At 35.7% G+C, this 26,235-nt stretch overlaps 2 protein-coding genes and 1 long non-coding RNA gene across 42 annotated transcripts; 1 reads left to right on the top strand and 2 right to left on the bottom strand.

Annotated features, from left to right (window-relative positions):
• Positions 1-788: 788 nt before the first annotated feature.
• On the bottom strand, positions 789-3,875 carry LOC110929242. 3 transcript variants are annotated; one of them, XR_002586947.2, is made up of 5 exons: positions 3,624-3,875; positions 2,701-2,877; positions 2,421-2,616; positions 1,343-2,318; positions 789-1,145 (listed from the first exon to the last, which is right to left on the bottom strand). It is a non-coding gene; the product is annotated as an uncharacterized LOC110929242 (long non-coding RNA). The 3 variants fall into 3 exon arrangements; XR_002586946.2 differs by lacking the exon at positions 2,701-2,877 and having other exon boundaries at positions 3,624-3,872; XR_002586948.2 differs by lacking the exons at positions 2,421-2,616; positions 2,701-2,877 and having other exon boundaries at positions 792-1,145; positions 3,624-3,872.
• Positions 3,876-6,276: 2,401 nt separating this feature from the next.
• LOC110929240 (putative beta-galactosidase) lies at positions 6,277-9,610 on the bottom strand. 18 transcript variants are annotated; one of them, XR_002586944.2, is made up of 8 exons: positions 9,051-9,598; positions 8,747-8,884; positions 8,588-8,668; positions 8,317-8,419; positions 8,152-8,218; positions 7,904-7,960; positions 7,099-7,298; positions 6,277-6,817 (listed from the first exon to the last, which is right to left on the bottom strand). XR_002586944.2 is itself a non-coding variant. In XM_022172380.2 (8 exons), the coding sequence occupies exons 1-6, from the start codon at positions 9,424-9,426 to the stop codon at positions 7,191-7,193; spliced, it is 459 nt and encodes a 152-aa protein (XP_022028072.1). In that variant the 5' UTR covers positions 9,427-9,609; the 3' UTR covers positions 6,279-6,817; positions 6,906-7,004; positions 7,099-7,190. The 18 variants fall into 18 exon arrangements, 5 of the variants coding, with proteins under 5 accessions (XP_022028073.1, XP_022028071.1, XP_022028075.1 ...); XR_002586940.2 differs by having other exon boundaries at positions 8,588-8,672; positions 9,051-9,597; XR_004888464.1 differs by lacking the exon at positions 8,317-8,419 and having other exon boundaries at positions 8,588-8,672; positions 8,747-8,822; positions 9,051-9,158; positions 9,357-9,597.
• A 2,541-nt stretch (positions 9,611-12,151) lies between these two features.
• On the top strand, positions 12,152-21,381 carry LOC110929239. Of its 21 annotated transcripts, none has more exons than XM_035987513.1 (9): positions 12,152-12,406; positions 12,910-13,045; positions 13,183-18,020; positions 18,109-18,364; positions 18,438-19,692; positions 19,923-19,970; positions 20,062-20,125; positions 20,347-20,787; positions 20,964-21,381. In XM_035987513.1, exon 3 carries the CDS (start codon positions 14,813-14,815, stop codon positions 15,488-15,490), a length of 678 nt encoding a protein of 225 aa, XP_035843406.1. In that variant the 5' UTR covers positions 12,152-12,406; positions 12,910-13,045; positions 13,183-14,812; the 3' UTR covers positions 15,491-18,020; positions 18,109-18,364; positions 18,438-19,692; positions 19,923-19,970; positions 20,062-20,125; positions 20,347-20,787; positions 20,964-21,381. The 21 variants fall into 21 exon arrangements, 16 of the variants coding, with proteins under 16 accessions (XP_035843406.1, XP_035843403.1, XP_035843401.1 ...); XM_035987510.1 differs by having other exon boundaries at positions 13,183-17,540; positions 17,733-17,804; positions 17,993-18,020; ... (1 more) ...; positions 19,923-20,787; positions 20,964-21,277; XM_035987508.1 differs by having other exon boundaries at positions 13,183-17,540; positions 17,733-17,804; positions 17,993-18,020; positions 19,923-20,787; positions 20,964-21,277.
• The last annotated feature ends 4,854 nt before the right edge of the window (positions 21,382-26,235 follow it).

The raw sequence follows: 26,235 nt of genomic DNA, 5'->3' as shown, positions 1-26,235 counted from the left end.
CGGCTCGATCTAGCTCGAACTAACAAAGAACCACAAAATTTACTACTTAAAAAGCCCTTAAAAATGAATTTATTCATGGACTAAGGGTCATAATTGCCATTTAATTTAACCATATGGCTAAATATGCAAGTATATAAATAGTTAATTCACTTTGTACATTGTCTTTACCTTCTTTTATAGTGGAGATACTCCCTTAGTTTTTTTGTTTTCTAAGCGATGTGGGACAAAAAAATGAAGAATGTAAACCTTATCGAGCCAGTTCACGAGCCGAGCCAGGCTAAGCTCGAGCTCGGCTCGTTTACAAATCGAGCTGAGCCGAGCTAGCTCGTTTACAACCGAGCCAATTTCGAGCCGAGCTTTCTTCGAGCTTTTTTCGAGCGAGCTGCGAGCCACGAGTTTTTTGAATACCCCTATTTATAGAAGAGTCGTCGGTAAACGGTTAATTATAAAAACTGCCGATGAAAAGGCATCAACCCAATATTTGGTGGGTATGTAAGCATGGAACAACATGGCCAAGCCTGTTTCAACAATATGATGTCGATGCTTTTGTTCAACTCGCCCGTTTTTTGCGGAGTATAAGGACACGATATGCGATGGAAAATGCCATTTTGTTCTCGAACCCGTTTATTTGTGAATTCGGTTCCACCATCACTTTGAAAGATTTTAATTTTTGTTGAAAATTGTGTTTGAACAAACGGGACAAATATAGATAAGGCATCAAAAAATTCAGATTAGCACGTAACGGATATAACTAAGTAAATCGCGAATAGTCATCAACAAAGGCAACATAATATAGAAAATTATCAACCGATTTTATTTGGGAAGGCCCCCATAAGTCACAATGTATTATTTCGAGAGGCAAAGATGCACGTTTCATTAGACAAAAAAGGTTGCCATTTAGCGTTGGCAATTTCACACGGGGAACAAAGACCCGGTTTAGGTAATACCGAAGTAAAAGATAAGTAACCATTGTTTTTTAACGTATAAATAATATCAAAATGAACATGTCCAAGTCGAGGGTGCCATAACTAAAAAGAAGCTTCCGGACAAGATGAAGTAGTGAGTAAAGCTTCATGAGTTTGGCGAAGAACATATAGACCGTCTTCACGGCACCCCCGGGCTAGGGTTTGCTTGGTTTGGCGATCCTGGATATAAAAATAAGGATGAGAAAAAACAACATCAACGGGATTGTCTTTAGTCAATTTCCCAATAGATAGTAAATTTTTGGTAAGATTTAGAACTACCAAAACATAATTAAGGGCAAGAGTTCCCAAAATTTTTGTTTGACCAACATGAGTTATAGGAAGGGATTTACCATCGCCAAAATAAACGCGTTGATTACCTTGAGTTGGAGTGGAGTTCTGAAGAGTAGAGTTGTTGGGAAGCATGTGAGTGGTGGCTCCAGTGTCAGATGTCCAATCAGGAATTGAGTTTACGTGACATTGAGCATGAAAGGCTTGTGCCAGTTGATCCGGAGATGGAGAGGCAGATGTAGCAAAGGAAGCTAGTTGGAAACATTGTGAAGCATAGTGTCCGGATTTGCGACAAAGTTGGCATGTAGGAGGTCTATTTTGGCGCCCAAAAAACGATTTTGTCCCCTGTTGTTAGAGAAATGTGGCCTGTTGGGCCTATATTGGGCCGAGTTGTTCATGGAAGCCCGATTTGGTTATAATTGGAATTAAAATTTTTGGGCTTTTGAAAATTACTCTATGCCACAAAAGCAACAGTAGGCATTCATGGGTTCCATGCAAGTTTTTTTATGAACAACTCGTGACTCTCTGCACTTGCTAAAAGATTAGAAAAGCTGGGAATGGGACGTACCGATCGAGTGGTTGTAGAGAAGCTTTCAAAGGTGGGTCCTAGACCGCACAGAAACCAATGAACTTGATCCATAGCATCAACATGATGACCAACAACACTAAGTTGATCACAAATAGCTTTGAAAGCTCAACCAAATTCAGCCACAGATTTGTCTCCATTCTTAAGTGCTCGGAGATTATCATGTAAATTTTGAATTCTTTCAACCGATGTATTGCAAAACGTCGCTTCAAGTGCAGCCCAAATATCACGAGCGGAGGTGAGACCGACCGTGACAGCAAGAGCCTCTTCGGTTAACGAGGCATTGAGTAGAATAATCGCTTGTTGTTCATCCCTTGCCCAAGTAGCAAAATCTGGGTTTTGAACCTCTTTGTCATTGGTTTTGATAGTGAGAGATGGTGGTGAAAGAGAACCTCAACATGAGGTAACAAAACATGATAAGTGAACCGAAAGAAAATCAACATGTGTTTTGAAATCACTACGAGCGTGACACTGAACCGCTGACAAAAATAAAAAGAAAATGTTGAAAATAACACAATAAAAAATAACCGAAAGAAAATCAACCAAAAAAGTTGTATGGTAATAATGTTGTTCGGATGAACCTGTGGTCAGAGATGAGTAAATAGTACCGGGTAGCGGTACCGAATTTCCCGAAACGAAAGATCCTAACTACCAATTCGTTACCGACTTTTGGCGTTCCTGGTACCGGTTCACTACCGGTTTTTACCCTCATATACAGGTACTATAACTGATATTTTCGGTACCAGTACTGATTTGGCACCGAGCTCATCCCTTCTCCTAAAATTAAAAAAAGAAATCATTAAAAATCTAAGAGAATCAATAAAAAGAAGTTGTACGGTAACGTTGTTGTTCGTACGATACCCGTGATCAGGGATGAGCGAATGGTACCGGGTAGCAGTACTGAATTTCACGAACTATATGATTTTCAAACTCAACCCGATACTAACCTTTGGTGTTTTCTGTACCAAACACGTGCCGGTTTTTACCTTCATGTATTGATGACGAACCGGACCGTACTGGAATTTTCAATACCAATACCTATTGACACGTAGCTTATCCAACTTAAAAAGTAAAGAAAATATAATATATTAAAAACAGTAAAACACTATTAATTAGATTGTGTTTTTAATATGTATATAATATTAAAATAGAAAAACTATTAAAAAGACTCCATATGTTAAAGTACTATTTATTACATTTTATTTTTAATATGTATATAATATGTATATAATGAATCAAACCCTATTACAAGACACAATATATAAACAATACATTTACACTTTGATACCTAAAGAATCACATATGTTCACTATAAATTACTTTCATACAAGGTGAATATATATTAGAGTAAACTTCCGTTTTGCTCCCTGTGGTTTGGTCATTTTAACGGTTTTGCTCCAATAGTTTAAAAATAGCCATTTTCCTCCCTGATTTTTCTAACTTATCTTTATTTTGCCCCCAGCCTCTAACTCTATCAGGGAGGAACCTGGCGACAAAACGGAAAGATTGGGGAGCAAACTGGTGACAAACTCGAAAGATCAGGGAGGAAAATGACTATTTTTAAACTATTGGAGCAAAACAGTTAAAATGACCAAACCACATGGAGCAAAACGGATGTTTACTCTATATATTATCTAACAGTTAAACGGATGTTTTACTTGTAGGAAGCCGATTTTTTAGCACTCTCCAAGCATAACTGTTAACTTTTCTCGGAATTGTATTAAAGAAAATAGTAGGGGTCGAATTAGATGGAGCTAGTTGTTCATCAAGAATAATTTAGATACCTTTAACCAAGCACGAATCCATACCATTGTACTTCCATGTCCCATGGTCAGCCTCATCTACCAAAATCCGTTGTTCGAAAATTGCAACCAGCGATGTAAGTTCAGTCTCTTCCATCCACCTCAAACAGGCCTTCTCCACGTCCATGACAACAACTTCCTAGAAGCAACCAAACATTCTTATCGGTCTCCAAAGCATACAACCGAGGAAAGCACTACTCGGCTAAGGGGGTTATTAATTAAGTTTGTTATATATTTAAAGGGTTGAAGAGGTTCAACCATTCAAGTGATAGGTGACCCATATAGAAAGCGTTGAAAGAGATTAAAATAACGTGACACAATGTGATTTACGAGTTTCAAGGATTGAACCCTTGAACACCCTTTGCTAAAGGGTATTTGGAATAAATTTTTTTTTTTTGAACGGCCAACAAACTCAATCCCAAGCACTTTCAGGGCACCCACTGGACAAACGGAGTACTCCGAGAGTAACCCGAGTCCACCACCAATTCGGGGGAAAACCCGGTAACCCACCCGCCCGTAGGCACGACAGTGAAATTACCGGTAAAACCCATTTGGCTCAAGGATCCAACCCAGATTTCCCTGGGTCTCCTATCATTGCCCACCAGTGCCTCACTCTGCACCAAGTGGGAGTCGAACCCGCATCTCACAAGAGAAATGCAAGTCCTCCACCACTTGATCTAGAGATCATTGGCGGTATTTGGAATAAATGGTATTGTTATTTATTAATAACACCTAAACAACACAATTTTTTGGAAAGGTGATATACATATATGCTACTTTTTTATCATCGTAGATACTATGTAGATACTATTTTCTGACACCATATTCATATATTTTATAAACTAGTCTAAGTACCCGTGTGCTACACGGGTGGCCTCATAATAAAATATATTATTTAATAATGTTGTCATAAACTTTTTTCATTGAATTAAATATTTTATTACTAAGGTAGATGTTAAATTACAATGAACTGAAAAAAATAAATACGAAAAATCACAAGTCATTAAAGATTTCTTTTTAAACCATATTTGTTATTTTATCTGTAGCTTTGCCGTCTTTATCTAACATTAGTAATAGTCTAAGTACTCATATGTTACACGAGCTATTCAAAGTAAATTATTGTATTAACAGTGACTTTTTAATGAATGAAACGTTCCATTACTTATATAAATATTAAATTACAATGACTTGAAGAAAATGAATACGAAAATATCTCAGTCCCATGCTCGTCGCGTATCAGGTTTACTCGTCGGGCTCGAGTAATTTTGTTATCCCTAGAATTCTTAGTCAAGGCAAAGAGCGCCAAAATACCATTTATCATCCTGAAAAGCCATGCTAAAGGTTGCATTCACTTTGACATACAAAAATAGAGCACATATACATTACTGATATCGATGGGGTTTAACATGTTTGTAATTCATATAGGCATGGTTCAACTCTCATGAAAGGAATTCTAAAAAAATCTCTTATCTTTTTTTTTTTTTTAATTGAAACTCTATTTAATTTCAAATTCTATTTAAATGTTATCAATTAGTAACATATTAACGTTAAAAGGCATCCCTGATGACTTTTAAAGTCAGACTAATATTATATCAAATATGAAAAGAATTCCATAACTCCAAAGAGTTATTAGGTTCTATTCCTGAGTCCTCACTTCCTAAGATAACATGATGAGTTAAGTAATTTGGTTCAGCAGTAACAACTTCCAATGCCTCCCCTAACTCTCTAGTTTTTACATTAACAGGGTCCAGGTGTTATGAAACGAATAAAAATGAATTTAAATATAAAAGATACAACCATCCCTTCTACAAATAAGTATTCAATGTAAAAAAACCTCTCAAACATATGAATGATGTCATTTATATACAGAAACTTGTAGTTTTCCGAAACAACGACAAATGATAGGTCGATCACGAATAAGGGTATGTAAAAATAGTCCAAACAAACAAAATAGTAAAACCAAACAGAAAGTGGTAATATTCGGTTCTATCATCAGTCATTCTTTAAGATACCAATTTATGGTTTGGTTCTCAGTTCTAAAATATTCATAAAAAGTGGTTCTGCTTCAGTTTCCTAAGGCTTAAAACTGGATATGTATCAAATATAAATTGTTAAAATATCCTTTTTGAAAATAAAATAATAAAACAAAATAGAAATAAAACCTTGGTGTGTTGATCTCACTAACCTCTAATAGTAGCCCATATTTTGTGCAGAAGTGAATCTTCCTATCTTCATTACATGTTTGACCCATTTAAGCCCTTTAAGATATAAAAAATTATCTGACCCATTATAGATCAAGCACCAGCTTCCAGGTATAGATGCAATCCATTAACCCCTTTGAAAACATAAATGAAACTTCTATCACAAGCAAATTAAGATTTCTTTAGATACAAAAGAGAATGAAAAGATTTTGACCTCTGATGGTCATCATGATCAAAATCATAGCCAAGATCCTCAAACATACATAATCAAAACAACAAAACATTATGTTAAGACCAAAAAAAATATTTACATGTGATAGACCCATGTATTACACGGGTTAAATTTGCAAGACATATTGGCAGATTAATTACTTCCGAAGAGCCCCAACACATCCAAGAAACCATACATACGCAAGATATACCACCACATCAAATAATCATAAGAAATGGGATATTCACATATAATCTCATTCACAAAAATCTTATACAGATACATCAAAGTATCAGAGATATTGTATATCAATTTTGTGGTCAACCCGCTAGCTACATGTTATGACTATAATATTCGGCCAAACCACTAACTATAGTTTTGGGAAACGACAAATCAAACCGGCCAGATTGGATGATCAGCCGAACCAACTTGCTTCGGTTGAGAATTTCAGTTGGTTTCAACAGTTTCCGAACACCAGATAAATGTTTATCCGTTTCATAGTGTATAAAATAATATTAATTACTTGTAATAATTTGTTTTGGTTTCACTATATACAACTTTATATCTACACGATCCATGACATCGAATTGGCAGCAAGTGGATGAATAGTGAATACACACCCTTTCATCTGCAATAATATGTATTTTTCCCAGTTCATTAGCAGCAGTTGTATCAACATCAGCTAAGAATCCTGTAACGGTTCTAGCCGACATGAATCCTCTTGATAGAGCAAGATCCCTAGTGAATTGTAATGTGGTCCTTACCTGCAATGCAATTTTGAGGAAATAAAATCAACATATAGATAAAAATATGATATTTTTTCATTTCGTAGTGATAAAAAAAGTCAATTACTTATAAGGCCAGGGGGTGTGGCTTAACGCTAGCGCCCCGGGGCGCCATTGTCCACACCGCCGCAATTAAAGGGGGGGGGGGGGGTCATGGCCCTTCCGCCTGCATGTTAACCAGCAAAATTGAGGGGCCCACCTCTTTTCAACTAATAATATCTTTTTTTTAATTTTGTTTAATAGGGGGCTTTAAAGCATACCGTGAAAGTTAACGATAAAGCCACTCGCTTACGTGGTGCATACGTGGCTCTGATGTGGCACTAAAAAGCCCCTAAACCAATCCCAAATGATGTTAACTTCTTCGACTTGTTCGAGTGTGCAAAAACTCCATGGGCCTAAAGCAATCCCAAATGATGTTAAGTCTTTTGGGTTCTGAATGATGCAAGCTTTGTTCAAGAACCTACATACAGAACTAAAGTTAATATCTTTTTCAAAAATTATATAATTTTAATTATTAGAAGTTTCAACCCATACCAAAGAATGACCAGTTTTGACCTAAATCCAGTTTAAACTGTTAACCAACAACCTCGAGCCGCCCATATTCACCATCTTAATTGTAATCAAATTATTATTAATATGACCATAATCTAAAGAAAAATTTTCATAGTTGTAAATAATAGAGGCGAGGGTTCGACCCGTTCCAAAGAATGACCCGTGTTGACTTGAATCCAGTTTCAACAGTTACCCAACACACTTGACCAGCACATTTTAACACCTTAATTGTAATCGAATTATGATTAGAGTGACCAAAGTCTATAAAAAACCTTGAATAATTGTAAATATTAAAGGTTTCAATCCGTACTAAAAAATGACCCGTTTTGACCTTTGACCTAGATCCATTTTAAACTATTAACCAACACACTCAACCTGCCCATTTTAACACCTTAATTGTAATCAAATTATGATTAAAATGACCAAAATTCAAATAAAAACTTGCATAATTGTATGTATAGCAAGCAACACCTTGGCAACTGTATGTATAGCAAGCAACAAATCAACCATTACCATTCCTAAAATCAGCTCCAGTAACCCTTCTAACAGCACCAGCAGCAGCACTTGCTCCTGCTCAATGGATTAAACTGGTCATAAACATGTTGACGGGTTGAGCTTAATAAACATATATTTTTATTTTAAACGTGTTGATGGTCATCTTGTTTGATTAAACGGGTTAAATAGGTGAACCCGAACACCACCAGTATGTTAAACAAACGATTTATATGCAATTAAACAGAGGATTTCGGTAAACGACATACCTTGAAAGGTTCATTATCAGTTTTGAAGCTGATTCCAGGAACATACTTCAGCCAAACAGGCAAACCCCTACATAAACATCAAAATAATTATTAAATTTAAATACATCAAAATCATTATTAAATTTAAAAACATAAAAAATTGCAAGTGGTTCTTGATAAAATTACCCAAAATTCCACTCTGCATAAACAAATGGCCCAATCCTTAGATGCATATACATCCCAACTACTTTACAAACTTTACCAAATCATATCTTCCTTCAAAATTATACTACAAAAAAATAATAATAAAAAAGAATTCTCCCAAAATTTCCATTATTTGAGTTTCTTAACGAGTATTTAAGTATTTGATTTTATTGTTTAATACATCATCCTCTTCCCTCCCATGCTTTTGTATGTTAAATCTATATGATCTACTCATAAATCAACAAAAACCCACCTCAATTATCAAATTAGGCACATAAATTTTCAATCTTTATCCTCTCGGAACCGGTTAAAAGATCACAAACCAACAAACACACTATCTGCATAATAATAAAACTGCTCATACCCAAAAAATAATAAAAAATCAATATAACAAACAATAATATGGGGATACCTAAACGCCATAGATTTTGATGCGAACAACTGATGATCAATGAGCGGAACCCTGGCTGTCATTGCTGGAGAAGAACCTGTTCTTGCATCCCACAGAATAGGACAAGAATCATCATGAATACTACAAAATTCTTGTGCACTGCACCAAGGTCAACAAAAGTCAAACCAGCTTCTAGATAGTCAGATCTATCATAATTCAAACCGTATGTAGACATTGAGTATTTAGGGTTTTTGGGACAAAAAAGGATTAACAAGATTCGAATTACATAACAAAAAAAATCAAAGATCAAGAGGGAAGAACATACCTGTGATTAAGATTGATGAATCCCCTTCATCTCCGACCACTGTCAAATCAACAAACAACAACACACCTTCATCAGATTCAGCCGCCACACAAACACACCTTCATTCTTCTTCAATCAAATCAACAAACAACAACCGCAATCAAAAATAACCACCGTTTGTAAACATTGACCATTTAGGGTTTTCACAATAAAAAACAAAAAACAGGATTGTTATGACTGGCATCACATAACAAAAACATCAAAAATCGGAAGGGATAAACATATCTATGTTCTTGATTGATGAATATGAGAGTGAAGAACACGAACTTGCACTTGTTGATCTAGGGTTTTGAGAGAGAAACTGAAAGCAGAGGCGCCTAGTATTTTCTTCAACCATTCAATTGCTCGACGACAGAAGAAAACTGACCTTGTTGCTTGAACCGCAGACAAATGGTTTTAGGGTTTCTTTGAAGTGATTTTGGAAAGAAGAGAGAATTAGGGAAAACAGCTATTGATTGAGAAACAGGTGAACAAATTAGCGCTCGTGAAAGTGAATAAGAGAGGAGAGAAAGGAAAATGCGGCCCAAAAAACAATTATCTGGCCAAAGAGCATTGCCACATCAAGGTCAAAAAGTCAACATTATTTTTCTTTAGTATAAGAGATAGATCTAGAGGCCGGCTTCTGTATAAGACAGAGTCTTGTACGAAGCATACATGAGTATGTGAGCCATTGATCTTTCAAGATTAATGGCTAAAAGTAATCCAGTGGCATTTTTGTAAATATGAGATTCAAACAGTTGAATAAACAAATAGCAAAAAGGTATTCTGGTCATTTCCCACTTGAACTCTTTTCCTCCTTAATTTTCAAATGCCTATAACTTTTTCATACGTTAGTATTTTTTTTTTAAATTACACCATATTAACGGACATTTCATCCTCTTTAATTCGAACAGTCTATTGCTATAGTTTTCTTAAATTTTTTTACATGATTTTGAATACCTATTACGTGATTTTGAAAACCCAGCATGACTACGTGATTTCATTATATTATGTCAAACCTCACTAAGTGATTACGTAGTTCTGTAACAATAGCTGACTACGTATTATTACGTGACTACGTGATTTTGAATACTCATTTTGTGATTACTTGATTTCATTATAGTATTTTATATGATACCACACTGAGTGATTACGTAATTACGTAAAACAAAAACATGTAATTCATATTATTTCATATGAATACCAAATATTTCAGGTCCAATCACGTATTAAGGATAAATTATATACAAAACAATGACCAAATCAACCTATAATAACCACATAATGTCGTATATTAGAGATTTAATCACATAATAAAAACATAAACAATCAAGTTCTTATTATTGAATGTGTAGTTACATAATAAGCATAATTGTAATAAAATCAGTTATAACAAATCATGTTGAATGTATAGTCATGTAATGAATTTATACTGAATGTATAATCACGTAATGGTTTGTGTTGAATGTGTATTCAAAATCACGTAATCACGTAATGAACTAACGGATATTCAAAATCCTGTAATTTTTTTTAAGAAAACTATAGCAATGGGGTGCTTGAATTAAAGAGAATGAAATGCTCGTTAATATGGTATAATTTTTTTTTTAAAAAAAATATTAACGTGTGAAAGAGTTATAGTTATTTGAAAATCAAGAGGGAAAGTTGTTTATGTGAGAAATGACTAAATTACCCTTCAAGGCAAGGACACTTAGACTATCTCCAATGCATCCTTTAAAGGATGCCCTTGAAGGCCCTTACAAGCCCTTACCCATTGTAAAATTCTATCCCTAGAAGCCCTTAGCAAGTATGCCCTTCCACAAGGGTTTTGCTTTTCCTGGTTTTTGCGTTTGGGTGGGTCCAAAGTAAAAGAAAAAAATGTTTTATTTAAAAATTGTGTGTATTGAATAAGTAATGAGGTGGAAATTAAGAAGAGTAAGAATATTTGTAGGGTTGGAGATGAAATAAGAGTTTTTAAGGATTTATAAGGATATGACGTGACAGCTGAGGGCGCCTAAAAACGCACGTAGCATTGGAGATAGTCTTATCCTCCTCCCATGATCACATACACGTCGTACAAATCTTATGTCTTGTATATGATCCGTTACCGATAAATCTAAATCCATATAACCCACAACTCTATTATCTCGATATATTAAACTTCTTACAGGTCTTGGAAACTAATCAAACATCTATAATCTATTCGGGTTAGGATAAAAAGAAAACTTATATGAGTTTTGATGACATACTTATGTCATCAGCTTTTTACAGTTGCTGTAAGGGGACGAAAAACACCACTTCGAAAAAAATTAATTTTTTTATGGCAATCTTTTCTAACATTTTAAACATGAGGGCAAAACTCGTACAGGAAGACCCAGTTCTCTAAGTTCTCACAATTAGAAAGAGTTTTCCTTTGATCTTGATCCTCGTATATATTATGTCATTTATAAGAAAAAAATGGATAAAAAATATATAAGCGTACCATGACGTTTACATAGCAGAAATTCGAAAACTTCTCTACATAAATTTAAATGCAAGTTTTATTTTCATATGTATTAATGTTTATAAGACCATGGGGTGCGGGGGTCGTCTCATCCCCGTCTCGGCTCGTCCCCCACGTCGCACACCGCCTCCTTGGGGCTCGTCACGTCGCAAACGGAGGCAGGAAGACGGAAACGACGAGGCTTTTGATTGGCTGATGGTTGATAGTGGGTCACCACATAGAGAGAGATAGAGAGAGTTTTTTTAATTATTTAATTAAATCAAACAAAATAATAATAAAAAAAGGAGGGAGGACTATCCTCCACACCCTTGTAGTCCCCAAGGGTAGGGGCGGACTTATGTACAAAGTACGGGTTCCCGGGAACCCATTCGGTTTTTAATTTTTAGTGTAAATATATATAAGAAGCTGAAAAGAAACCCATAAGTATATTATAAAAGGAACCCATAAACATAAAAAGCCTTGGTTCCACTGGTTATGTCTGCGTTTTTCTTCCTAACCCACTCGAGTTCGAATCCCGTAACTGCTGTTTTTTGTCCTTTTTTTTAATTTCTCTTTTAATTATTTTTCCTTTAATGTAATAAAACCCATTTAGGGTTATATCACAAAAACAAGCAACGAAGCACGCAGCAGCTCCACCTCCTCAGTCACCAGCGCCGGCTGCCGCTGCTCCGCCTCCGCCCTCCGGCTGCTCCGTTTGCTCGAAGCAATTTGGTGTAACAATGAGATCAAACATTGTTTTTGAGGCAAAACATCAAACACCTTGCTTGCTTCAGTTAGTTACAAAGCAATCCGATTTCGATTTTATTCACTTTTCTTTGGATATGACTCATATGCAGAAGTATGATTCTTTCTCTCTTCGCCATTTAAATGGGTTCCATCCGTTTCTTGATTGAACGACTGCATGATTGGCTTTCATTGTACATGTTGATTGATTTTTTTTATTTTATTTTTTTTATTTTAGGCTTATAAAGACAAGATTAACTGGTGTTCTATTTTGTTGGAAATCAAAAGCAAGAATTTAGATGAAAGAGAATTAACACAAAGAATATAATGCACTTTGTATCATCAATCATTGAATACAAACAGATACTATCAGCTCCACATCAATGATTACAGCTTTTGATTAGTGATTACATCAGTGATTAGTGATTAACTGATTACAATTTATAATCTGTTGATTACATAAAAATTGGGTTTGAAATTGGATTTTTAAGTTAATATTGCTGCTGAAAGTTTCAGCTTTTGATGTTTTATTGCTGCCGAAACAGTTCGATTAAGTTAATATTGCTGCTGAAAGTTAATATTGATGTTTTAAAAGACGAAACACTTTGCATCTTGTAGATATATCAAAGCACCATTGGCTCTTGTTCATGATGAAATCGGAGGAATAACATGGGGGAATTCAACAATTGTTGATTGAATTGTGTGCACTTTTTGTTGCTCCATCATAAATTTACATCTTGTAGATGCATATTAGGTGATCCCTCTTCTGTGATGTAATCTCATTTGGTTTAAAATATGATTGATTATATGTGAATTTAGTTTTTTGTCTGAGACATCTAGAGCAATTTTACATTATAAAGTGGTTGTTGATGATGATGGTGTTGGTGACAGAGGGTGCAAAAGCAGCTTGTGCTTTGATATATTTCGAGTCCTCCCTGTATTCACTCGACGGTTTTAAGCATCAAAGTAGGCGATATTTGAGGTAAAGTTTCTTTCAATTTTTAACTCGTTACTTATGATTTGTGGTTTTCGTAGGATAGTTATTTGATTTGATATGAGCTTTGGCTCTTTAGCAAATTTAGTTTTATGAAACCTGAATTTTGGACTAATGCTAATAGAAATTTGATATGAAATTTATATCTTTCGTATGTTCCGTGACCCGACCCGACCTTACCCGGCCCGAAAATTATAACGAATGTCATAAAAATTTGACCACCCAAAAAAGTGAACCCATAGGAAAAAAATCCTGGATCCGCCACTGCCCAAGGGGATGGTCCTCCACCCATGGTGAGGTGACGCTTACGTGGCGGGTAGTCCCTTTGGGGATGAAGCAAACCACACCCTATGGTGTAAATGTTATCATTGCATAACTTAACAGAAAAATCACATTTACTAAGACTGGAGGGTATGGAGAGCCTCATCCTCAAGGGGATGGGCCGCCACGTAAGCGGGCCCTAAAGGGGATGGACCAAGGGGGTGTGGGATGAACCCCTTTATATATATATATATATATATATATGTATGTATAGGTGTGTGTGAGGGAGAGAGGCGTCGACACCGGTTTGTGGAGGACGAAGAAGCCGGGCTTGGCCCGGCGCCTGAGTAGAGAGGTGGGGAAGACGGGGCGGCGAGTAAGGGACGGGCATAAGGACGGCCCCCGTACCCTCCAGTCTAAGCGTAGAAAAATATGTAACCAAAGGTGCCCGCCAACATAGAATATAGTGCCGTTGAAAGTATCCTCTGAATGACTCAAAGGCTATAGTGCCGTTGAAAGTATCCTCTGACTGTCTCAAAGTCTATTGGTCAATTATTATGATTATTGATTAACACAAAAACCTAACATTTTATAAAAATTCTTTTGAAAGTAATAACTTTGTATAGAGTTGTTTCTTTTTAGAAATAAAAAAGCGTTCTACAAATAGCTCATAAAAAAAATAATAAGGCGGGGTATTGCGGTCTCAAACCACTAGGGGCTTTATTACGCCACGTTAGGCGACACATAAACGGGGAGCTTTATCGTTAACTTGCATGGTGTAGAAAAATGCGTACTATAAAGCCTTTTTTAACTATAATAAAAAAAAGAGAAAGAAAATAAACTCAAATATGATTGGTTCAAGCAATGGGCCCATCCCCTTCTTTCAATTCACGCCCGCTATGGCTTTGGCGGAGGCCAAGGATAGCGCCCCCCTTGGCGGAGGCAAGATGTTGTAGGGTGCCAAAATGGCTTAGGCGGCAGGGGATGTGAGACATGCCGAGTGGTCTAATTATATTGAGCGTAACGTTCCGTTTATTGAAACAACATATAGTAGTTCTCTCATAATCTTAATATCATCTATAATAAAAATTAAAAATATAATCCGGACAACTGTCCATGTTAATTACGCCAACAATTTGTCCAATTATGCCTTAGGACTTGGTGACTTGGTCCGTTCCCACCACGAGCCTAATATATTGTGCACCACTTCTCACCGGCCTTTTATATAAACCCAACCACACATCCAACTTGAACTCAAACCACAAAATGGCTCAAAAGATCTACTTTCTCTCACTCCTTGCAATCCTAGCAGCCTTACAACTGGCTACGGCCGTGGACTACACAGTCACCAACCGGGCTGCAGCTACCCCTGGTGGTGTCAAGTTCAACAATAACATCGGGGTCACATACACCAAACAAACTTTAGCCTCAGCAACAAGCTTTATATGGAACACATTCCAACAAAACACACAAAGTGACAGAAAGAATGTAGCAAGCGTAAATGTGTTCATTGATGACATGGATGGTGTTGCATATACCTCCAACAACGAGATTCATGTCAGTGCACGATACATTCAGGGGTACTCTGGTGATGTCAAGACTGAGATCACCGGAGTACTTTATCATGAGATGACACATGTTTGGCAGTGGAACGGTAATCGTCAAGCTCCAGGTGGATTGATTGAAGGAATTGCGGATTATGTGAGGTTAAAGGCTGGGTACGCACCTAGCCATTGGGTTCGGCCCGGACAGGGAAATCGATGGGACCAAGGGTACGATGTGACGGCTCGATTCCTCGACTATTGTAATGGTCTTAGAGGTGGGTTTGTTGCCCAACTTAATAAGAAGATGAGGAATGGTTATAACAATAGCTTTTTTGTTGAGTTGTTAGGAAAGACGGTTGATCAACTATGGGCCGAATACAAAGCTAAATATAAAGCTTAAGCTAATTAAGAGTATCAATGTTTAGCTTCAAGATAATGTCTTGAACTTTTATTTACATATTCCTAAATAAAATAATGGACCTTTATGTTTCGTAAAAAGCTTTGATGAACATATATTTAAACCATATCAAACAAGTTATATATGATGCCTTGTGTTTATTTAATAAGTAAGAACTGTATAAAGCATAGTAGAAACTATTGGTTTTAGATCACACCAAAGTCATAAAATTGTCGAGTTTTAGTTACTTCTAAAAGCATATTAGGTAAAGTTAATTACATCTTTTTCATGCGTTTACTAAAGTGAAGTGTGTAGGAGAGACATTGTGTACACTTTGTGCATAATGACTATTTCACATGACTTAAAAATAATGTTCATCTATACTATACTAGTCTAAGAACCCGCGAATTTCGCGGGTGGCTTAACACAAACATTTTATTATTTAATAGTGTTACATAAACTATTAAAAGATTATTTTTTTATTTCTTGTTTGTAATTTCTTTTTTATTCTAGTTTTATGGTAATTTTTGTCTTAATTGTTTTTTTTAATTGTATTTTTTTGTTATAAATTTATTATGTTTATAATCTAATAAACAAAATTAAATTAAATTAACTGATTTATTAATTATGACATGAGTTTTATCCCACAATGAGCCCCTTGTGCAATTGGCGTTAATATGGCGTGCTAAAGCCCATAGGGGCTTTATTCCACACCACCCATCCTAAATGAAAGACGCTACTGAATGGCACAACAGTTGACAAATGTAGCGGCAATTAACTAACTAAAAATAGTTATCTACAGTTGAACTAATAAATTATATTACCAAACAGTGTTGACATAGTCTTTGGAATGAAAGACACGTCCCACTACTTATGTTAATATAAAATCACAATAAAGAGTAAAGAAAGAACAGCAAAACATCACAAGTCGTTAAAGATTTCTTTATACACCACATTTGTAATCGCGTATTTCATATACGTGTCAACTTCGATAAGTTCATCATGAGTAAACGGGCCGATATGTTATATATGTGTAGCTTCTTGCTAATTTGAATAAAATTAAAGAACAAAAACTACATATGCAATATTGGAAAGAGACTTATTCCATTAATAATCAGAATGTGTCCTCTATCCCAAAAATCATGTATACTTTGAACTTTTTGGGTCAAACTTCTTACCTATTCTGATCTAAGAGAATCTGGATTTCTTCATGAAACTAAAATTAGAGATTTAGATTTTGTAGTGCTTACTCATGTATAATTCAACCTAGAGTATATCCATTAAAAAAATAACCACATGTTTTTTTATTAGTGAGACAACTTTTCAGAGATTGTTTGAAAACTAAAGTAATTAACTTTCTTAGCTACTCAAATCTATATATCTAATAAAGCAAACCATTGGGGGACACATGTCACCCAATGGTTGATGCCACCTAATCAGCCATGTCATCATCCACTTGGCACATCTCATAGTTGAGGATTAGTGAGGCTTCTTATGTAAGTTTCTATTACACCGTAACCTTCATTCTAACATTTACCCCTAATTATCATTCTCTCTCTCTCTCTCTCTCTCAATCTTCACTGACAATCTAAACCCAAACCCTAGATCAAAATTCGTCCGCCTCTTTATCTTTCTCAATCGTCTGCGAACAATCTTCAATCTATCTTCAAATCGCAATCCTCACCTGTTTTATAATTCCATCGTAAGTTTTCTTCACCATCGCCATCATCCTACGTTTTTTTCATTCATAGATGATATAGATCTGAGAGTCGGTTGATTCGTAAAATTAGGTTTTTCGTGTGTTGAATATACGAACTGGTGAAACATTTCAGGCTTAATGATGGTAAGTCATCTGGAATTCAAAAAAATGTTGCTTTAAAGATTTTTTGTGTGAATCAAAATTGCTCTCAAAATATGTTTGTATTTATATTAATAGATATTTTATGGACATGGTTGAACGAATGCTGCAACTTAATGGAAAAGTGTGATAAAAGTCGTCTATACTGGCAGTGAGTATGTGGAGCATGTTGGTGTTGGTGATTATATTTTAAAGGTTTGTGATGTTATGATGAGTTATTCTTTCTGTTTGGGGTTTCAAGGGATTGGATTTTGAAAAAGCTTCACATATTCATGAAAGACATGTTGTGAATTGGCTATTGGCTGCTGGTTGTCATCCGTTTGGACCATATTCTAATGTTTATCAAGTCACTGGACTGTTTCACTAAACTGTTTCTAATGTATATAGGCACTACGGAGGTGACAAGGAGCTTAAATTACTGTCTAAATTGGTCAGCAATGTTTTGTATAATCTGCCCTGGTACTTGAAGTATAAATTGGTCCAATTAGTCAATTTATATGAAATTGTTGTGATTAGTTGTAGATACCTTATAAATGTTGTTGTTTGTAACACTTTTTATGAGTTTATGTTGTCATAAGTTACTACTGAACGTTACTTTGATGTTTATTTTGTGTTTCCGTTTGCTAATTTGATTGTGGTATCACCAGATTTATTTGGAGTCTCGAATGAAGAAAGGTAATTGTATCTCCACACATTACTTTTATAGCACCTATCACTTTCCTGTTGAAATTGGATATTAGACCTGATGTTTTCATTGTTTCAGATGTGCAGGTTTAAAAGATTTAGGGTTTGGTGAGGCATAACCGACGTTAATGGCTCTTCTTAGGAAAAACAACGTTTTTGAAGATCGGGTGGCCAGAGTCAACGCATTTGACTCACATGTTTTCGTTTTGAAGTGATGTATTCAATTATACGCATATAAGGTCACACTAGAAGATGGAACTCATTCAAATGAATAGACAATCTGAATGGGATTACATCCACCAGGCCTTTCAGCTGCTAATGCATTCGTATCCGAGGTATATTAATGTATTAATTGTGGGTATTTGCTTATTTTTTTCATTTCCCTAACCCTAATTTTGTTTTCTTTAGGAAGACTGGCGCATTTCGCCACCGTGTCATATCTCGGAATTATCTTGCAATACACATATCTTAGTATCCGGTGTCTCTTTCGCGGTTAGCTTCGCTCTCAAACTAAACAAGCCTAATTCATGCTTATATACTATCCATGTTTTTCTGATGTGTATGATTTATTATGTATCCGAACCAAACTACCGCTATATGCCACAACCATCATAGCTCAAGTTCAAAACACCACCGATCTGCGTAAAGATCTCTCTCCCTGTATAGTTTAATTATTCTCCTTATATGTGTGCAATTGTAAATAAAAATATTCGATCCTCATTTTGAAACCTTAGTTTATGAAGATCGTGAATCGAGTTTGTTTAATCGAGCTCCATCTTCACTTTTGTTTAGTCAAAGGTCAATAATTGCAGTCGGTACAACTACAATTGCATCCGAATTCTTATTTAGTTGGTTTTCTTATTTGGATAGTAATTTCTTTTGATATTTTTTTTAACACATAGGACATGCACCCATCAAAGGGCATCCTACCCTTATAAAGTACCTAATATATAGAAATAATTGCATATGACACCTGGTTATTCATTTGTTGAGTTTGACGATCACATGCTTGCGCTAGATGCTATTCGAGCCTTGGAGAGTATGTTCATTGTTTACGTAGATGTACCAATGTATGATCACCATGTTGGGTTATATCGTTGGGTTTCTCTTAGAGTTTTATGATGAATTTTTATTGTGATTTTAATTTATATTTTATTGATTGCGGCTTTGTGTTTTTATATATTTTCATCACTCATGTTTAACAAATAATATCACAAGTGTATTTCAATATGTGCAGGGAAAAACATGTGGCGTGTAGATCTCTTTCACAGCTCAGGTGGGCGTGGTGGTGATCGGGTGGTCATGGTAGTGGTGATCACCTGAAATGTTATCAGTGTGGTGAGCATGGTCAGTTTGCTCACGAATTCCGCAACCATGGTGGTTCATGTGGTGAGCCTGGTCACTTTCTCAGTCATCAAACTAAATAAAAAAAGTTTGATGGCAGTTTTTGAAACAAAAGAAGATTACACTAACTCTTGATTAGAAGTCATTGATGTTGGGTTCTGAGATAGGTAAATTTATATTTAACTGATTATATATTATCTTTTTAGTGTTTTTTTTTTTTTTTTTGCAGTCTAGAAGCTTCTATCTACCAGAATCAACTTGACTGTTTTATAAAAGCAAATATGGACATATATCGGATGCGATGGAAGTTGTTTTGAAGGTATCTTATTCCTAATTTGTACATTGTGTATTGGTTATGTTAGATATTTAGATTAGAGCACTTTATGTTGTGGTAAATTGGATTAGAGGAGGTAGTTTTTTTGTTGTCAATAGTAGAGGCTAGAGAACGATTTATATTGTTTTTTTTATGACAGGCATTCATATCATTCATTTTGGTCAAGGACTTATTATATAATATCTTATGGTGGATTAAATGTATTATGTTCGCAGGAAAACCAATGTATATGTACAGTATGGGAGGGGGATGGCTGCACACAGGTTAGCTATTCTACCTTACTCATTGACTTATTTAGAATCTGCTATAATTGGTTGTGCAGTTTTACCGCTTATGGTGCCATGGCCCATGCAGCCCAGGTTCATCCTAGCGATGTTATTGTAATGCTCGGTCCGAAAATGCAATTGCAAAGATCAAAGTACATATACCCATTTCTTATTTTACTTTACTTTTTGTTATGTCACTATGTTTCTTCTTTAATTCAACTTGGATTTTGTACCCGGTTGTTAAGTTTGATTTATGAGTTATTATCAAAGCCCTAATCAAGGGTTTGCATAATATCCTCTTTTTTCTAGATTTTATGTTTTCTTTCTCTGAATCTAACGATAGGTTATCACAATATTTATATGTTATTTGAAGCCAACAACTTAAATTTTTGTCATTGATGCTTCAATTGTGGTTATTAACCATTGGGCTGGACCAGGTGCGTTTCTCATCGATTTGATCTTATTTTAGTTCCATTTTATTGATTTATTGTGATTTTAACTTTGGGTGTGATGTTTTCATTTGATTTGATTTCAACAGGGATTGTTCTCTCCATTGATCACTGCTTTATTCTTACCATAAATTTAAACGACCTTTGATCAACTTTAGATATATTGACGATGGTAGCAGCGAACTTTATTTAGTTTTTTGTTGTAATTAACTTTAGATATATTGACGATGGAACAAGTGGTTTGTGCAAAAGTTCGCGAGGGTGATAAACGAACTGTACGGGTTAAAGAAGGTAATCCCAGTGGTTGCCATGTAGTTATCGTTTATGATCTGGTGCAATCTGGACGTACTTTAATCGAATGTCAGGTACTTTTTCAACATGATGTATGCTTACTTATTTGTTTTACTATGTGTCTGATGCAAGTTGTGTTTTACCTTATCACTTTGGTTAACAGGGTATTTGTGGATTCGAGTGAGTTTACATGTACGGGTCCAAAAAACGAAAAATAGTAATAATAACAATAATAATGCTTTTGTTGCAGAAAGTTTTGGCAGCTCATGGTGCAACCAAGGTCAGTGCATATGTCACTCATGCAGTGTTTCCGAAGAACTCTTGGAAGAAATTTGTTCACAAAAACGGTGGTAAGCCTCTCTCTTTAATGCTCTTTGTGTCTTTCTATTTTACATTACTCATGCAGTGTTTTCGAAGAACTCTTGGAACATTTTTGGTAACTCGAAGGATATGCATCTTTAAAGGGACTCGACTATTTTTAAATTGTGTATCCACTGTATCACTAATTTATGTAACATGAGACTTTGTATTTTATTTTATTTATACACTTGATATTTATCTTAATAGTTTTCTGTTTTTTTCTTCCAATGTATGCGTTTGTACAAAATATTATATTTCAAAGTAAATAATATGGTTTTGGATGAAGCCGCGCATCGCGCGGGCATTAACCTAGTAATCTATATCTCTAATAAAGCAAACCATTGGGGGACACATGTCACCCTATGGTTGATGCCATATAAGCAGCCACATAAGCATACATGTGGCATAGGTTATAAGGGAGGACATATGGCATAGCTCTAAGTGTCTGATTGAATTTGGCTTCTCACATGCGCTATACTCTCTCTCTCTCTCTCTCTCTCTCTCTCTCTCTCTCTCATTCTTCAATTGTCTTCTAAACCAAACCCTAGAATAAAATTACTCTGCCTCTTTATCTCTTCTCATAGAGTTTCTTCCAATTTGAAGGAGCAGAGCAACATCTACCAACACATATTAACTATTAAAAGGTTGGAGAAGAGCAACTGCTACCAACAAACGTCTGGAAACCCCAATTCCTTCCCAGTAAGTAATTAATTCAATTGAAATCGCCGATAATCTCTTTCAAAAACATGAATTTCTCAATCTCTCCTCAGCCGTTTCTCTAATTCCATTCGGTAGCATTTCAAATCCAAAACAAATTTTGAATCAACACACACAATAATGGAGTTAAAGAACGGTGATGAGAGTATTCGGCATTAAAATGACAAAGAATTGTCTTCTTCTCTTCACGATGCCTCTGATCGGGTAATCGCTATATGTTTCTTCTTGAATTCGATGTGTTTTTTGTTACCAAGTGGTTTAGTTTGATGAATTTTTTATTTAGAGGTTCTTATTATGATTAGAAATTGTTAGGGTTTCTATAGTTTTAAATTTTTAACAATTGTGAAGATTCTGATGTATTTGTAATGCTCAATTAATTTGCTAGAATTCAATAAAGATCACCAAGTGTTCGATGAAATGACCAAATGAAGAAGACATCAAGCACATGGTTTTAGAGGACTTGCTCAGCAATGGTGCTTTAATCATTGAAGGCTCTAAAAATGAAGATGAAGACATTAATTTCGTTGACCATGATGATAATTCGGAAGGTTATTTTCTTCTTTTTTTCAGTTGTTTGATATGAAGCATTAGGAATTTTTTATACAAGTTTTTGATATTCATCATAAATGGAACCAGCTGGTTAGTGTTCTTTTATACACCAATGAATTCAAAAATCATATAATAGATTTACAAAGCTCCTATCAGGTTTAGTTATGAAGTTATAATCAGTTCACCTGAGTTGATAGAGTCGTTAATTGAGTTCAATTTTGTGTTGTTGTAAATTAGCTAGGATTGTTGTATATGTTTTCTAGGTTGCTAACTTCACTTGGCCTGATCTAGATAGCTCTCTTCAAGCGTCAACGTGCTACATATTCGAAACTCTTTGAACTAAAGGAGCGAAAGGAACGATGTGGCTATCAACTAGAGGTGCCGCCCTATCTACTCCCGTTGATGCCAGATATGATGATGGGGAAGAAGAAAGGGAGGTGAGGCACACACAAAAATCATCTACAAATGACTTGCCGTCCAAGATAAGTAGATTTACCACATATAAGTATGTTGTTTTTCTTCTAAAAACCTCAAATTGTTTTGCTGGAAGATGAAATGATTCGTTTGCTTAGCTTCGTATATGTTGGTAGAAAACTCGAATTGATTGAATGTTAAGTTGTTCTTGAATTAATTTTGTTGGGATTGAACCCTACCAGAGGAACAGATAATGAAAGCCAAAACCGGATCACAACAGTGGACTCATATTAAACAGCTGCTTACACTTGGGCTGATGGATCTTAAGTACTGCTCACTATAACAACTGATGAACCAAACACTGATGAGATTCTAAAGACTGCTGAAGACAAACACTGTTGCTCTATCTACTACTGTTTCCTAAGTACTGCTGAAGACACAAGCACTGTCCATTCAAAGACTGATCACCTTTGAAGAAAGCACTGAAGCTCAATGATGCGTGCGTAGTGTAATATATTTTTAGATGTATATTTAAGCCTTTTTTACACTTTTAGCCAAGTTTTAAATTTATAAAACACGATATTCACTAACACTAAACACACATATGGGCAAGTGCACCCATCGTGGACGTAGTATAGTGTTGGTAAGATACCGAGGTCGTCCAAGGACACAAGAGCTTTTAGTACCGGTTTATCCTCAACGTCTAATCAAATAAAAAATGTTAGAAAAGATTTTTAAACTAAGAAAATGAAAACTAACTAAATGCTGAAAAATAAAATAAAAATAAAAACAGATAGACAAGGTGAATCACTTGGATCCGACTCGTGTATTAGTACAACCTTTGATTATTTTCGCACTTTTGCACTTGTTTAAGAGATTATCTTAGTTTTTATAGTAGGCCCCTCTTTTGAAGGCGACGTTACCCTCAACCCAGTAGTTTGAGTCAGCAAGGATACAATCCTAAAGGGTCGGATTATTGAAAGATAATGAATTAAGTTATTAATGCAAATTATGGTAGGCCCCTCTTTTGGAGGTGACGTTACCCTCGACTAAGTAGTCTGAGTCAGTAGGGATACAGTCCTAAATAGCCGGGTTATAGTATTAATAGTAGTTAACTTATGAGGGGGTCAAAGAGTTTGGATCCCCGCCATCCAATACCTATGGGTATTGAAGGAGATCCTACTAAATTTGGCCCAGGTCCCTTGCAGGACCTCTAAACGCTGAACAAGGGCAAGACCCTTACCAAACCATTCCCTTAACCCCCGACCAGGTAGCCAACATACCTCCATATAGACCATGGAGATATGAATGGTGAAAATCTTTTATTTTATATAGTCAGTAAAATAATGCCAAGACACCACGGACAAACGATATGGAAAGATCACCTTCAACATAAGCAACTAGTTATTAAAGTCATTAATACAAAACCAAATAAAAAGTGCAAAAGATTAAAAATAAAAAGTATTATACTAAACACTTGTCTTCACCAAGTGATGTAAGAGACTTAGGCAAACATGGCCTTGATTGTCAAGAACTCTTACGATCAATCTTGGATCCCGAGACGACTCACACACTCTATGATGGACAATGGATGATGGTGGTGGATGATGGTGTTATGGTGGTGGTGGGTGGTGGATGAAGTGTGAGAGAGGTAGTGTGCCAAGGGATGAGTTGCAATGAAACCAAGCACTCCTATTTATAGGCTGAACAGAAGGCTGGGCATGGCCCCGTGTCCGCTGGGCATGGCCCCGTGCCTGTCTGACACTCTCTCTCTTCATTAATTGTAATTCGCAATTACAATTAATGCGCCTGCTGTACTTTCGCCACGCCCCCGTGTTCACTAGGCACGGCCCCGTGGTGGGCAATAGAAGTTTCTATAGGTTTGTCTTTTCTGCTGCTTCTTGGGCACGGCCCCGTGCTGGCTGAGCATGGGGCGTGTTCAGTCTTCTGCCTTCTCTATTTGGCTTGGGAGGATGCTGTTGAGAGGTCGGGCAATCCACTTATGTTCCTTTTCTTGTATTTATGTTAGATTTAGCTGTCTTTTTGCTTCTTTTGTGAATTTGAGCTCATTTAATCCTGAAAATACAAAAGGAAGACAAAAACACTCTTTTTTCCAACATTAGTACTTAAAAAGGGTTAGTTTTATGCCTCATTTGATGTAATTTATATGTTGCATTTTACATACATCAAATACCCCCACACTTGAATTTTTGCTTGTCCTCAAGCAAAACTCTTTAATATGTGGCTTACACTCCCAAATGGAATGGGTAGAAGAGAAGGTTTTGGCTTGTCATAGAGTGTCGAGGAATCCAAGATCTTTTTGGGTTTTATTTTTATTTATTTACAATCCTATTCGTTATGATTTATTTAGAACGTTTCATAGGATAAATTACTTATTTGGGCATAGCATGCCTTTTTTAAAATTCCATTTATATACAAGTTCACATACCTCACGGGAGATCACTCAACACTCGGCCGAAGGTGTATTTTTAGTGAATCACTCGAGAGCGGCGTGGAACTTATCCCTGCCATAGGCTTGCCAAGCAATCAATCCTCCTCCTTTTTAACTTGTTACCTTTGTAAATATCAAGAGGACTTTTTGGGTAAAGGCTTAGGCTAAAGGTGGGTAGTTGTGTTAGTGGTTAGTAGAAAAGGGCGAAAACCGTAAAAAGCGTCGGTTTTCGTAAAACACTTTGTTTTTTTTTTAATGAAGCATTTTTCAAACAAGGTTTCTTTTGATGAGCTTGTTTGTTTATTGCTAACTTCATCCCTTTTTTTGTGTGTGTCACAAGAAAACCGAGCTTTGTTACTAAAATAAAGGGTTTAAAATGAAAATGGTTTTGGTGGGTAAAGGGTGTTTGTTTTGGGGAAAGAAACGAAAAGGTTTAGGCTCAAAGGGGCTAACTAGGGGATTTTGGGTAGGTGGTAAAAGAAAAAAAAATAATGGTGTTGAAAGAAAAATGGTTAGTCCAAATGCCTCCATCATTTACTTACTCGGGTTTAAGTTGGTAAGGACCGGGAATGTATCGTCATGGCAAGTTCTAGAATCGTAAGAAACCAAGCGGCTATTCACACAAGAAACGAAAAATGAGCATTTAGTTTAAAGATGTATATTTGTATGCTCAATAAAGGCTCAAAACTCACTTTTGTGGGAATGGGTTTTTATGTGATTAAGTATATATAATCAAATTTTAACTAAGCTTGTCATGCCGTTTCATAATTTTCTTATGTTGGTTCTTTTTATCACGATGCTATCGGTTGTAAATTTGTAAAAATATAACCTTTATTAATCTTAGAAATCCAAACTTAAACTTTAGACAAGTAAAAAAAATGAAAAAAATTTTTTTGAAAAAAATTTGGGGTGAATAGCGGTTCCAATAGAGTTTTGTGTAAGGCTTGTTATTAGGACTTGCAAAATTTCAAGGTTTTAGCATCCCCCGCACTTAAATTACACATTGTCCTCAATGTGTCCCAAAAATAAA

The sequence above is a fragment of the Helianthus annuus genome, chromosome 3 (genome assembly GCF_002127325.2).
Source record: "Helianthus annuus cultivar XRQ/B chromosome 3, HanXRQr2.0-SUNRISE, whole genome shotgun sequence".
Taxonomy (NCBI): Eukaryota; Viridiplantae; Streptophyta; class Magnoliopsida; order Asterales; family Asteraceae; genus Helianthus; species Helianthus annuus.
Note: the sequence above shows the minus strand (reverse complement) of the source record. Positions and strands in the feature narration are given on the sequence as shown.

What these genes read in the sequence shown, in the direction of transcription:
- LOC110929239 (XM_035987513.1), top strand. Translation starts at nt 14,813, where the DNA reads ATGGCTCAAAAGATCTACTTTCTCTCACTCCTTGCAATCCTAGCAGCC.
- LOC110929240 (XM_022172381.2), bottom strand. Translation starts at nt 9,426, where the DNA reads ATGGTTGAAGAAAATACTAGGCGCCTCTGCTTTCAGTTTCTCTCTCAA. An exon ending in TCAAAATCTATGGCGTTTAG is followed by an intron (nt 8,219 to 8,746) that starts GTATCCCCATAT and finishes ATGTTTATGTAG; the next exon opens with GGGTTTGCCTGTTTGGCTGA. An exon ending in CTGATAATGAACCTTTCAAG is followed by an intron (nt 7,961 to 8,151) that starts GTATGTCGTTTA and finishes TCCATTGAGCAG; the next exon opens with GAGCAAGTGCTGCTGCTGGT.